Source organism: Oryx dammah, unplaced genomic scaffold (genome assembly GCF_014754425.2).
Source record: "Oryx dammah isolate SB20612 unplaced genomic scaffold, SCBI_Odam_1.1 HiC_scaffold_3, whole genome shotgun sequence".
Classification (NCBI taxonomy): Eukaryota; Metazoa; Chordata; class Mammalia; order Artiodactyla; family Bovidae; genus Oryx; species Oryx dammah.
Genome location: NW_024070187.1, coordinates 44,248,777 through 44,261,797, shown reverse-complemented (window position 1 = coordinate 44,261,797; position 13,021 = coordinate 44,248,777). Strand labels below are relative to the sequence as shown.

Here is a 13,021-nt window from a genome sequence, read left to right as displayed (position 1 = left end):
TGGGTAGCCTATCCCTTCTCTAGGCGATCTTCCTGACCCAGGAATAGGACCGGAGTCTCCTGCACTGCAGGCAGATTCTTCACCAGCTGAGCTCCCAGAGAAGCCCCACCGAACATTCATGAAACATTTATTGAGTAGCTATGTATCTCACATTGCCCTAGTGATGGCATTTGTTCACTGCGGTTTTCCCAGGTGATAGCAACACCGCCACGGCTTCCGTTTACCAAAGTAACAGTTTAAAAATTACATCCTCAGTACCAATTACTCTTTCAAGTTCTAGATCCTTATTTTTTGGTGTTTGTGTTTGGTAAAATTTTCCAGGTGTATTGTAGGCATCTTAAACTTGACACCTTTAAAAGACAATTTGTATCTAGATTCCAAACCATTAGAGGTTTAAAAAAAAAGAACAAAGACATCTCAAGTCAGTTCAACCAAAGATAGTAAAGGAAAAAAAGAAAAAAATTGAAATTCATGGTAAATAGGAAAAAAAATGGTAGGAAAAGTTCAAACACATCAGGAGTTTATTGTGACAGAGTTAAGTGTAGCTATTAAAAGGATCTCAGATTGGGCAAAAAATCTTCAGCTAGGAGCTATTTATATGTCATATACTTAAAACAAAATGATGGAAGTTGAAAATAAAAGTATAGAATAATAAAGGTAAATACTAGTAAAAAGAAACGAGGCATAGCAATGTTACAACAGACAAAATAAGAAATGCGAAAAACACTGTGAGGGATAAAGAGGGATGTATTTTACACTAACAAAAATAACAAGTCACCCCAGCAAGATAAAACACTAGGACTTTGAGTGTGAAATACAAAGCAAAAAGTATGTAGAAATACAAGAAGAAATTGACAAAATCGTAATCACGGTGAACTCTGTCTCAAAAATTAGCAGATTAAGTGGTTAAAAAATGGGTCAAGAATATGATTTGACTAACTAACAAGTTTTCATCAGAAGACAGACTTGGTGCTCAACCACATTCTTCCCAAATATAGTCCTTTAAATTGGCCATAGATCAAGTTAGCAAAGAATGACTTAACAAATTTCAAATTTAGAAAGCTATCAAATTTATTTTACAAGGCTAACACAAGCCAAGAAATCAAAATCAGACATAGTCACCCAAAAATAAGAACGAAACATGGCAAGGCTCACAGAGTGTATTACACATCTTTGCATCCCAAGTGCCTAGAACTGAGCCCGAATAACTGTAATATACCCAGCTTTTCCTCTACTATTTTGATATCCATAAATTTCACTCCTATCCTATTCTGAAAAAGGGGTCACTAGAGATTCTATAAAAATTTCTAAATACTCACATGCTCTCCACTCATCAGGATGTTTAAAAGGAAACGCTAGACCATTATCAATTGCAGCTATTTTAATAAGTGTTTCTTTATCATCAGTCCATTTTGTATCCTAAAAGGGAGAAAATAGTTGATAAAACAATTTATATGCATATTTCCAAAAGAAAAAATGTATAATAATTATTGAGCTTTAAAGACATTTTACCTGAAGAGTCTATAAAAATAAAGTTACCCAAAAGTACCAATTTACCATTTAAGGGAAAACAGGGTCTTAAGAACCAGTAAAACTTCATAATCACTACTTTTTAATTTGCTATTACAAAGTTATACAGTAATAGTTTCATTCTTTTCATCTTTGGGGAAGAAGATTTGACATTATTAAGACTTCAAAATGTGTAGTTTTGTATAACAGGCTCTAGGTTCATCCACCTCACTGCAACCGACTCAAATTCGTTCCTTTTTATACTAAGTAATATTCCATTGTATTATATATATATCTGTACCACATCTTCTTTATCCATTCACCTGTTGATGGACATCTAGGTTGCTTCCACGTCCTGGCTATTGCCACATAGTGTTGCAATGAACCCTGGGGAACATGTGTCTTTTAGAATTGTGGTTTTTCTCAGGGTATATGTCCAGTAGTGGGATGGCTGGGTTACATGGTAGTTTTGTATAGAGTGAGGTAAGTCAGAAAGAGAAAAACAAATATTATATATTAACGCATATATATGAAATCTAGAAAAATGGTACTGATGAACCTATTTGCAGTGAAGGAAGGGAGATGCAGATGTAGAGAAAGGACTTACGGACACAGCTGGGTAAGGAAAGGGTGGGATGAACTGAGAAAGTAGCATTAACATGTATACACTATTATGCGTAAAATAGAAAACTAGAGGGAAGTTGCTATATAACACAGGAAGTCCAGCCTGGTGCTCTGTAATGACCTAGAGGGAAGGGTGAGATGCGGGGGAGGGCAGCGAGCCTCAAGAGGGAGAGGATATACGTATAATTATGATTGATTTGCGTTGTTGCATTGCAGAAACCAACACAACATTGTAAAGCAATGGTCCTCCAATTAAAAAATCTTTTGAAAATAAATATTATGACCATGTATACCAAAAAATGTTAATTATGTGATGGGATGGAGGTGTTAGCTAACCATACTGTGATAGTCATTTCACGATACACACTTGTATCAAATCATCATATTGCATACCTTAAAACTGCATGCATGTCAATAATATCTCAATAAAGTTGGGGAGAAAAATAAATAAAATATGTAGTTCTGTATAATTTACTGTTAGATGTGTTGCTTAAATGGATGTGTGTGTGTGTGAGTTTCTCAGTCGTGTCTGACTCTGTGACCCCAATGGACTGTAACCTGCCCGGTTCCTTTGTCCATGGGATTCTCCAGGCAAGAATACAGGAGTGGGGTTGCCATTTCCTTCTCTAGGGGATCTTCCTGACCCAGGGATCAAACCTGGGTCTCCCACACTGGCAGGCTGATTCTTTACTGACTGAGCCACCAGGGCTTAAATGTATGGTATTTGCAAAATACTGATATTTTTAAGATAATGATGAAGTTACCTTACTAAAATAAAGTCTTTCCTAGGGTCTTATAGAAATAATTAGTTCAAATACAAAATGTTTCTAAATAAAACTTTCCAACAACCATGGCTAAATGTAATAAGGTCCAATAGAAGGAACCTCAAGATACTCTTGATTACAGAATGTAGGCCATTTCTAACTTCTCTATTCTCCTGTAATGGAAATGCAAGCCTCAGCAGCAAGACAGTTTTCATGTTGAAGAGTACTTCTTATTATCTAAAAATAGACATTGTCATTATTAAGTGGTCTAGACTTTAAAAAGGTGAAAAAGATAATTTTTAAATTAAAAGTATTAGAGTGAAGGTACAGGTGATACATGCCAGAGATATTTCTGTTAGTTTATATCAAATATCTTATCTCAATGAGAATGCACAAAATAGTTCAGAGCAAAAGAATAAGGTTTTCAGTAAAATCCAGTTGCTTTAGATATACCAATAAAATATATTTAGAAACTATTATAAGCATGTATATTTTTATGTGTATTTTTAAACCCATTTCTGCTATAAGTGTCATTTGTTTTTATTTCTATCATTTTTTTCTATTTACAACTTCATTGAGGTATAACTTACACACAATAAACTTTACACATGAAAGTGTACAAGTCAATAAGCACTGAAAGATATGAAACCACCCAGATGTTTCCCTGTGTCCTTTAGCAGTCTCCTCCCTCCCTCTATCCCACCCCAGGCAAGCATTGTCTGTTTTCTGTCCCTAGGGATTAGTTTGCACTTTCTAGATTTTTATATAAAAGGAATCAGACAGTATCTTCCCTTTTGTTTAGCTTCTTTCACTCAGCAGGGTTTTGAGATTCATCCACATTATTGCGTGTATCACGTGTGTTCTATATTTATTGCTGAGTACTTTGACTATGTAATTTCAAAATTCTTTGATGAACTATGAAAACTACAAACTTTTTAAAGTGATGTAACAGCTTTAAATGATGAGAATCAGTTCAGTTCAGTTCAATCATTCAGTTGTGTCCGACTCTCTGGGATCCCATGGACTGCAGCATGCCAGGCCTCCCTGTCCATCACCAACTCCTGGAGTTTACTAAAACTCATGTCCGTTGAGTTGGTGATGCCATCCAACCTTCTCATCTTCGGTCATCCCCTTCTCCTCCCACCTTCAATCTTTCCTAGCATCAGGGTCTTTTCAAATGAGTCAGCTCTTCACATCAGGTGGCCAAAGGATTGGAGTTTCAGCTTCAGCATCAGTCCTTCCAATGAATATTCAGGACTGATTTCCTTTAGGATGGACTGGTTGGATCTCCTTGCAGTCCAAGGGACTCTCAAGAGTCTTCTCCAACACCACAGTTCAAAAGCATCAATTCTTCAGTGCTCAGCTTTCTTTATACTCCAACTCTCACATCCATACATGACTACTGGAAAAAAAAAAAAGCTTTGACTAGATGGACCTTTGTTGGCAAAGTAATGTCTCTGCTTTTTAATATGCTGTTTAGGTCGGTCATAACTTTTCTTCCAAGGAGCAAGTATCTTTTAATTTCATGGTTGCAGTCACCATCTGCAGTGATTTTGGAGCCCCCCAAAAATAAAGTCTGTCACTGTTTCCCTTGTTTCCCCATCTATTTGCCATGAAGTGATGGGACCGGATGCCATGATCTTTGTTTTCTGAATGTTGAGCTTTAAGCCAACATTTTCACTATCCTCTTTCACTTTCATCAAGAGGCTCTTTAGTTCTTCTTCACTTTCTGCCATAAGGGTGGTGTCATCTGCATATCTGAGGGTATTGATATTTCTCCCAGCAATCTTGATTCCAGCTTGTGCTTCTTCCACCCCAGTGTTTCTCATGATGTACTCTGCATAGAAGTTAAATAAGCAGGGTGACAATATACAGCCTTGACGTCCTCCTTTTCCTATTTGGAACCAGTCTGTTGTTCCATGTCCAGTTCTAACTGCTGCTTCCTAACCTGCATATAGATTTCTCAGGAGGCAGGTCAGGTGGTCTGGTATTCTCATCTCTCTCAGAATTTTCCACAGTTTGCTGTGATCCACACAGTCAAAGGCTTTGGCATAGTCAATAAAGCAGAAGTAGATATTTTTCTGGAACTCTCTTGCTTTTTTGATGATCCAGTGGATGTTGGCAATTTGGTCTCTGGTTCCTCTGCCTTTTCTAAATCCAGCTTGAACATCTGGAAGTTCAAGGTTCACATACTGCTGAGGCCTGGCTTGGGGAATTTTGAGCATTACTTTACTAGCATGTGAGATGAGTGCAATTGGGTGGTAGTTTGATCATTCTTTGGCATTGCCTTTCTTTGGGACTGGAATGAATACTGACCTTTTCCAGTAAAAAGAATATCAGTACTGAGCTGATATTATCCTTCTATACTAATACCACATACGAAATAAAATTGCCCAGAGATTTCAAAAATAAAATAAAAAATGCAATATAAGCAGGCGAAGGAAAGAAAAAAGATGATAAAAACAGGAAAAGGAAACAAAAATCAAGGATCAAGGTGAAGGAAATGAGGATGTGATGAAGAATAACTTCAAGGAATTTTAATAGACACTGATAGTGTGTTTATATATGCATATATATTAAAATTCCCTCACCGTAATTTCATCTTCATGTGTCTGCTTTTCACATCTGATTAACCAGTTATCATTTCCCCTGTCTTTCAAAACAAACGAAAAATCTATTACTTCATTTTTTATAGATATCATAGCTTAATATCAAGCAGAAAAATCTAGTCACCTCTTCGATTTTGAGACTTGTGTTTGTTATCTGTATCATATTAACACATTAAAGGCTTTAATTTAATACATACAAACCAAAAATACTCATAAATGTTAGTTAACATTTATTGTTTACTCTGTGCCAGACATTGTTAAGTGCTTAACATGTATTAACTCATCAAATTCTTACAAAAACTGTGTGAAGTAGGTACAATTACTGTCAAGAACTTTTAAATCAGCATTATTAGAAAGGATAATTTCTCTTCACCTTAGGGAGAAAAACTATACCCCCATTAACAAGCAAATTTTTGGATGGGCTCTTACCTAATGTCAAGACAAGAGTACTCTAGACACAAATTTTTTAAAAAACTGGAATAGAGTTGATTTATTGAATACAACATTGTGTTAGTTTCAGGTGTACAGCAAAGTGATTCAGGTAAATACACAATGTATCAGACTATTTTCCATTATAGTTATTATAAGATATTGAATATAATTTCCTGTGCCATACCATCTCCTTGTTGCTTATTTATTTTATGTATAGCAGTTGGTACCTGTTAATCCCATACTCCTAATTTGTCCCTCTTTCCTTCCTTCTCCCCTTGGGTGATCATAAGTTTGTTTCCTACGTCTGCAAGTCTGCTTCTGTTTTGTATGCAGATTCATTGGTATTACTTTTTTTAGATTCCACATATAATTGACCATATAATTTTCATCTTTCTCAGTCTGATTTACTTCTCTAAGTATAACATTTTCTAGGTCCATCCACATTGCTGCAAATGGCAACATTTCATTCTTTTTTATGACTGAGTACTATATTCCATTGGACTCTACACTAATTTTACCATTAATTTAAGACTGTATGATTTAAAAAGGTAAATCTAAAAAGGTACATAATCTTTTCTCTGAAACTAATATAAATGAGCAAAAATTCTGAACTAGAGTTTTCAAGCCTCAGAGTACATTAGAATTACCTGGTGGGTGGTAGTTTAGTCGCTTCAGCCATGTCCAACTCTTTGTGACCCTATGAACTGTAGCCTGCCAGGCTCCTCTGTCCATAGGATCTCCCAGGCAAGAATACTGGAGTGGGTTGCCATTTCCTTCTCCAGGGGATCTTCCTGACCCTGGGACTGAACCCGGGTCTCCTGCACTGTGGGCAGATTCTTCACTGACTGAGCTACCAGGGAAGCCCCACTGGACCTGTTAAAACACTAACTGCTGGACCCATGTTCAGTAGACTGGGATGGGTTCCCAGAAGATGCATTTGGGCCCACATAACACTGACCCTAAAAGAGACCAGGGAACCACATTTGGGAATCACTGCTTCAAGTTATCAACAATGTCACTGCTCCCTGCCAGCACAGAAAAAATTAAGAGTTTGTTGTATTTACAGACTGTACTAACAGTCATCTAATGTCAAAATAAGCATCTAAAATAACTTACACAATCAAGTTTTAATTATTCATATTATGCAGATAACATCTCCAGTTTCCAGCAGGCTTTGTACTGCTGCCAAGAAACTCTACCTGAGGGACAGGTACTCATCATTATCACTGGGGCAGGAGCCCGCCCTGAGTCAGAATCTCCAGTATGAGGTTAATTCTGCCTGGGAGAGTCAGCACTACATCTCTGCTTTCCAAGGCAGGCAAATAAAAAGACTTTGCCTTTTTCAAAAAGTAGCCTTAAGACTACTGCAGCAAAACTTTACATCTTTCATTTGGATAAACAAGAGTGGAATACAGTTTGAAAGTTAAGAAGATGTGAGTAAACAAATGAGAGAACTTCCATACCTGTATTTCTGATGATATAATCCAAAACAACTAATCTTTCAAACTGTGACTGAAACTGTTTTCTAATATTCTCAGGCAAAGGGTCAGCTTCAAATTTCCTAAGCCAACATTCAGCCTCCTTGTAACCTTCAACAAATAACTGAAAGGAACCAATCTATAATTTTAAGAATTATAGTTAGAAAAGAAAATACAAGAACAAAGGAATTACTTTTAAAATTTCTCAGCAGTACTGTCATAAAATACTTTATATAAACACAATTAAGAAAAACTGAAATTAACACTAATTTACATATCAAAAAAACTATTTTCACACATTAATTTAAAATAATCACATAAAGAATACATAGCAAAAAATGATCAATCCTAGACTTTTAAGGAGCATAGAAGCTATTTTAGGATAACTGAAAAAGAAAATACACACATGTCCTCAAGGTAATATTCTCAATGAGAATGCTATTTTCTAAAAATATTTATTAAAATGAATTCAATTATGAAGAACAAAACCTGTACCTCTCTTGGCTATTTAATAATAGTGTAATTTTATCTTACTGGAAAAATACATTAAGATTCTTTTTTACAACAGAAAATAACTTTATTTTTTTAAATGAATGAATTATTTGACTATGCAGTTTAAAGATCCTGTAATAAATTTTAAAGAATTAATCATAACCTCTACAGTGGTTTTTAAAAAAGTCCTTTCCTTGAAGATATGTCTATATGATAAGGTTTCCTATCACTAAAATTACGAGCTGTTAACATTAACAATTTTTTTAAGAAGAAAATACAAATTTAAACAGCACAGAATACATAGATAATGGTAACCTAGCTGGCCTCCTTTGTCCATGGGATTCTCCAGGCAAGAATACTGGAGTGGGTTGTCATCTCTTCCTCCAGGGAATCTTCCCTACTGAGGGACTGAACCCAGGCCTCCCACCTTGCAGGCAGGTTCTTTACTGTCTGAGCCATCAGGGAAGCTGGCTTCATAAATACAAACAAATCACTACAAAGAAAATCTATCTCAGGAATTCCCTGGCAGTCCAGTGGTTAGGACTACATGCTTTCACTGCTGAGGGACTAGGGGGTTCGATTCCTGGTTGGGGAATTAAAATCCTACAAGCTGGATGGCGATACCAAAAATAAACATCTCAACACTTTATGTGACTTGTTGCTGGCATGAAATTTTAATGATTTCCTAAATGTTTTCTCTAAAGCACTCATAATGAGGTCCTAGTAGTGATAAATAGGAAAATTATTTCAGCGTATGCAAGGAGTAACAAGCCTGGTCAATGTTTTCAAAATTTCCTGCTTACTTGGAGTAATATTAAAGACAAGTTATGTAGTTCTTACTCTAATTCTTTTATATAGATAAATGCATAGCAACAACAAGACAAAAAATTGCAGGTTAAATATATTTAAAAAAATAATAAAAAGTCTAGTGCTTTTTTTTAGAATGCTTTTCCCATTAACCTTCACTACCCTTGCTGAGCTAGTTGCTAATCATCCCTTAGGCTTATGTAAAACCTATGATAAGGAAAAAACAAAATCTAATATGTAGTGAGTAAACCTGGTTACTACCATTTACTATGTGCCAGGGACTATACCAAGTACCTGACATAAACTTTATCATTTTATTCTCACAACCCTAGTAGTTTCTGTTATCCTTGATTTATAGAAACTGGAGCTTGGAGAATAAGAGACTCGCCCAAGGCCTCAGAGCTAACTGGTAAAGAGGCTTGGAGTACAGTCTAGGTCTAATTCTCAGCATATACCTTCAGCTGTAACTTTATAAAGCCTTAGGTGCAATCTCCGCTTGGAAATTCCCTAGCTCTCCAAACTGGGTTAAATATCCCTCCTATACCCAATCTAAGCTCTCCGAACTTAATCATCATAAACAGCTTTATCATATTGTGTTGAGACTGCTTGTTACTACAAGCTCTTGAAGATGAGAAAACCGTTTTTACTAATATATCCACAGCCCACAGCAAAGCCTATAGACGTCTGGTAATATGTGATGAAGTCTGTTGAAGTTTGTGTGTGCTTCATTGTATCTGACTCTTTGTGACCCCATGGACTGTAGTCTGCCAGGCTCCTCTGTCCATGGGATTATCCAGGCAAGAATACTGGAGTGGGCTGCCATTTCCTTCTCCAGGGGATCTTCCCAACCCAGGGACTGAACCTGTATCTCTTGCACTTCCTGCACTGGCAGGCAGATTCTTTACCACTGTGCCATCTGGGAAGCCCAATATGTGATGAATTGCCCACCCTCTGCCACGCCACACCCCCCGCCCCCCCTTCGCCACCCAAAGCTCATCACAGTAACTTACCTTAGGAGGAAGTCCTATCCGATGAAATTTTCTACCTACTTTTGGCACTTTTTCTAAAGCATACTTTTTGCCTCTAGATTTTGCACGGTCAATTGCACTGTAGTTAAACGTCTCACTGACAAGCCAAACCACCTAGAAATGTACAGTTTAGAGAAATAGCTATTAGAATTTGCATTATAGTATGTCTATTCACATACACCATGGAACTCACACTAATGCTGCAAGTCAGTGAAGTTTAATGCTATACTAAATGCCCCTGAGAATCTAAAACAGAAAAGCTAAGAGACTGCAAAGTTAGTTAAATGGCACACATGTTATTTCTTTCTGAGAGAGGCAGCCTAAAATTGGCCAGTGGAAGAAAGAAGTATGTAAAATTAGGAAGGAAGATTTAGAGAACTTTAAGTAAAAATGTATAAAGGCCAAAAAGAAAAAGACAGGAATCTTCGGAGTATGTTATCTCTACCTTCAACAGAATTTCTAGATCACTGATTTTTTTTTTCTGCTTTCTAAATGCTGGTTCTTTCTCTTCTTTTTGTCAGCATCATCTCAGCTCACATGAGAAAGAGATATTCCCTTGGATATTCTGTGTGTCTACACTCATTGGAAAAGATTCTGATGCTGGGAAAGATTGAGGGCAGTAGAAGAAGGCGACAACAGAGGATAAGATAGTTGGATGGCATCATTGACTCGATGGACATGAGTTTGAGCAAGCTCCAGAAGTCAGTGATGGACAGGGAGGCCTGGCGTGCTGGAGTCCATGGAGTCACAAAGAGTCAGACACAACTGAGTGACTGAACCAACTGATTGACACTAGAATCAATTTACTAGTCATTTGTGACTCTGGATCATCAACCGCGACTTTAGATTCTGTATACTAGAAGGACACGATAGAAAGAACGCCTCCTTTACCCTTGTTTTTGGTACAATGCCCAGATGAAGCTTTTCGTCCACAAGGCAGGCACCAGCTTCAGAAAGGTATCCCTGGTTAGGAAGCAGGCAGCCCCTGCCAAAGCAGCAAGGGCAGCAGACCTTGTGAACGTATTTGGTCCATTTCGGATTCAGGTGACCATAAGGCTCTTCTGATTTGGGTTTAAACACACCAATAATTTTCTATATAGGAAAAAAGTAAACACTTTGTTAGATTTTTAACATAGGGAGATGATAATCCATAAAATGCATTCTGGTCTTTTTCTACTCTTCCCACCACAGATTTGGGCATAACCCTTAAAAATTAAAGAGTTTTAATTCCAGTCACAGTTTTACACTCATTCTCATTCAACAATCTAAAATCAATAATCTTTTGAGCTAGTGGTTTTCAAACTGTGGTCTGAGAAACCCTAGAGAAGGTGAGAGGAGAGGGCTCTGAGACCCCATCCTCTGGTTTCACCCATTTTACATAACGGACATCCTAGTTAAAAAAGATTTCTGCTGATTTTAAAATGTTTGAAAATTGGTGACCTAGGTCAAACAGTGTTATTATTCAATATCTATTAAATATTCAAATTATATGCTTATTATTCATTATCTACTTTCCCAGCAGATGTGCATTCTAAAAGGGCAGGGACTTTCTCTGTGAGGGCTGTATCACCAGTACTCAGAACAGTACCTGGCATACAGTAGGCATTCAAGCATTTGTTAAATGAATAAATCCAATGACAAAAGGCCATCTCTAAGATACAAAGGAAATGATAGGCTATAGTGACATCTATGCTGCCAGATTCTCCTACTTTTTTCAATTTTTTTATGAACCAATTTTAAATAAATTCTCTCCTCTTAAAAAAACTGCTTATGGATGTCTAAAAGTTGTTCCCCATCAAGCATATATATCCTGTTAGAACTGTCTTTATTATTGGTCTGATAAAATATATTCATATTAAATTTAGAAGCTGAATTATCCTTAGATAAGAAATAAAAAATCTGATTATAAGTATATAATTGTTTTATAATGCAGTAAAGTCTGAGTCAGTAATAAAGAAGTCAACAAGAACAAATCAAGAAATCAAGCTTGGAATAAAGATTGAGACATTGACACTACCTACATATATATATATATATAAATCTCAAAAACACTGTTTTGAAAAATATAACTTCAGTCTTTGAAAAAAATATTTGGGTAGAATTATAATCTGTTTTGCCTCCTGAAAAAAGAACTGCTGGCTATGCATCATTCAGAAAGCTTTTAGAAATGATAATACAGATTTGTGGAAAAATTCTAAACTGAGTGAAACAAAGTCCATATCAGGTTCTCTTTTCTGCCTTAGGATTATTCTTTGGTTCGTTTCATTTTGTCACATTCCAGTGCCTTCAAACTTCAAACTGCCCAGGATCCTTCTCTGGTATAATAATGCTGGAAAAAATATTCTAAGGGTAAAAGAAAACTCCGCTTAGTTACTGCAGAGGACAAGATGGTTAGATAGCACTCGACTCAATGGACATGAATTGAGCAAACTCTGGGAGATAGTGGAGGAAAGATGAGCCTGGAGTGCTGCAGTCCATGGACTCACAAAGAGTCAGACACAACTTAGCAACTAAACAACAACAAAGACTTGTGAATATAAACCCCACAAATCCACATCTGAATGTTGAATATTCAATAAATACTTGAAGCCAAGTATTAAAATAATAAAACAGAAATTATACAAACAGCTCTAGTTTTAAACAGTAGAGTGCTTTAGTTAAAAATAAACTGACCTTTATTTCTGAACAGAGGGTGCAACCAGATTTATTAGGAAAATATCTTCAAAAACTCACAATGACTTCACATTAAAATTAGTGTTTTCCAAAAGGTCTGTTATATACAGTAGGTCTATGAAATTCTCACCCTCTTAGGATCCTTCACAAAGTAACTTCCACTTGAACCTTGAGAGATTCTTTCTGGATAAACTTCAAATTCTATTGCTTGCTCTGCTTTCAATATAACATCGGCAAATTCTGGATCATCCAAAAATGTGTTCAACTCTGAAGAATCAACAATTATTACATTAAGAAAAACATTACTACAGAATGCAAAAAAGAAGAAAGACCAGCTATGAGAATAGCTGACAACATATGAGCTCACAACATGGACCTGTAATACTAGATTAGGTTACTAGTGTTAAGACATTTAGGCACAGAAAAATGTAGACTTCCCTGGTGGCTCAGATGGGAAAGAATCTACCTGCAATGTGGGAGACCTGGGTTCAATCCTTGGGATGGGAAGATCCCCTGAAGAAGAGAATGGCTACCCACTCCAGTATTCTGGCCAGGACAGAGGAGCCTGGAGGGCTACAGTCCATAGGGTCACAAAGAGCTGGACA

The 13,021-nt window shown here is 36.6% G+C and overlaps 1 protein-coding gene across 1 annotated transcript in view; it reads right to left on the bottom strand.

Annotated features, from left to right (window-relative positions):
• The window catches only part of PI4K2B (phosphatidylinositol 4-kinase type 2 beta), a 36,621-nt gene that overhangs the window by 7,173 nt on the left and 16,427 nt on the right, over window positions 1-13,021 (bottom strand). The window contains exons 2-7 of the mRNA XM_040237959.1: window positions 12,547-12,683; window positions 10,635-10,835; window positions 9,726-9,857; window positions 7,402-7,555; window positions 5,489-5,550; window positions 1,320-1,419 (exon numbers count right to left, since the gene is read on the bottom strand). Coding sequence (XP_040093893.1) covers window positions 1,320-1,419; window positions 5,489-5,550; window positions 7,402-7,555; window positions 9,726-9,857; window positions 10,635-10,835; window positions 12,547-12,683 — 786 coding nt within the window. The remainder of the gene's footprint in view (window positions 1-1,319; window positions 1,420-5,488; window positions 5,551-7,401; window positions 7,556-9,725; window positions 9,858-10,634; window positions 10,836-12,546; window positions 12,684-13,021) is intronic.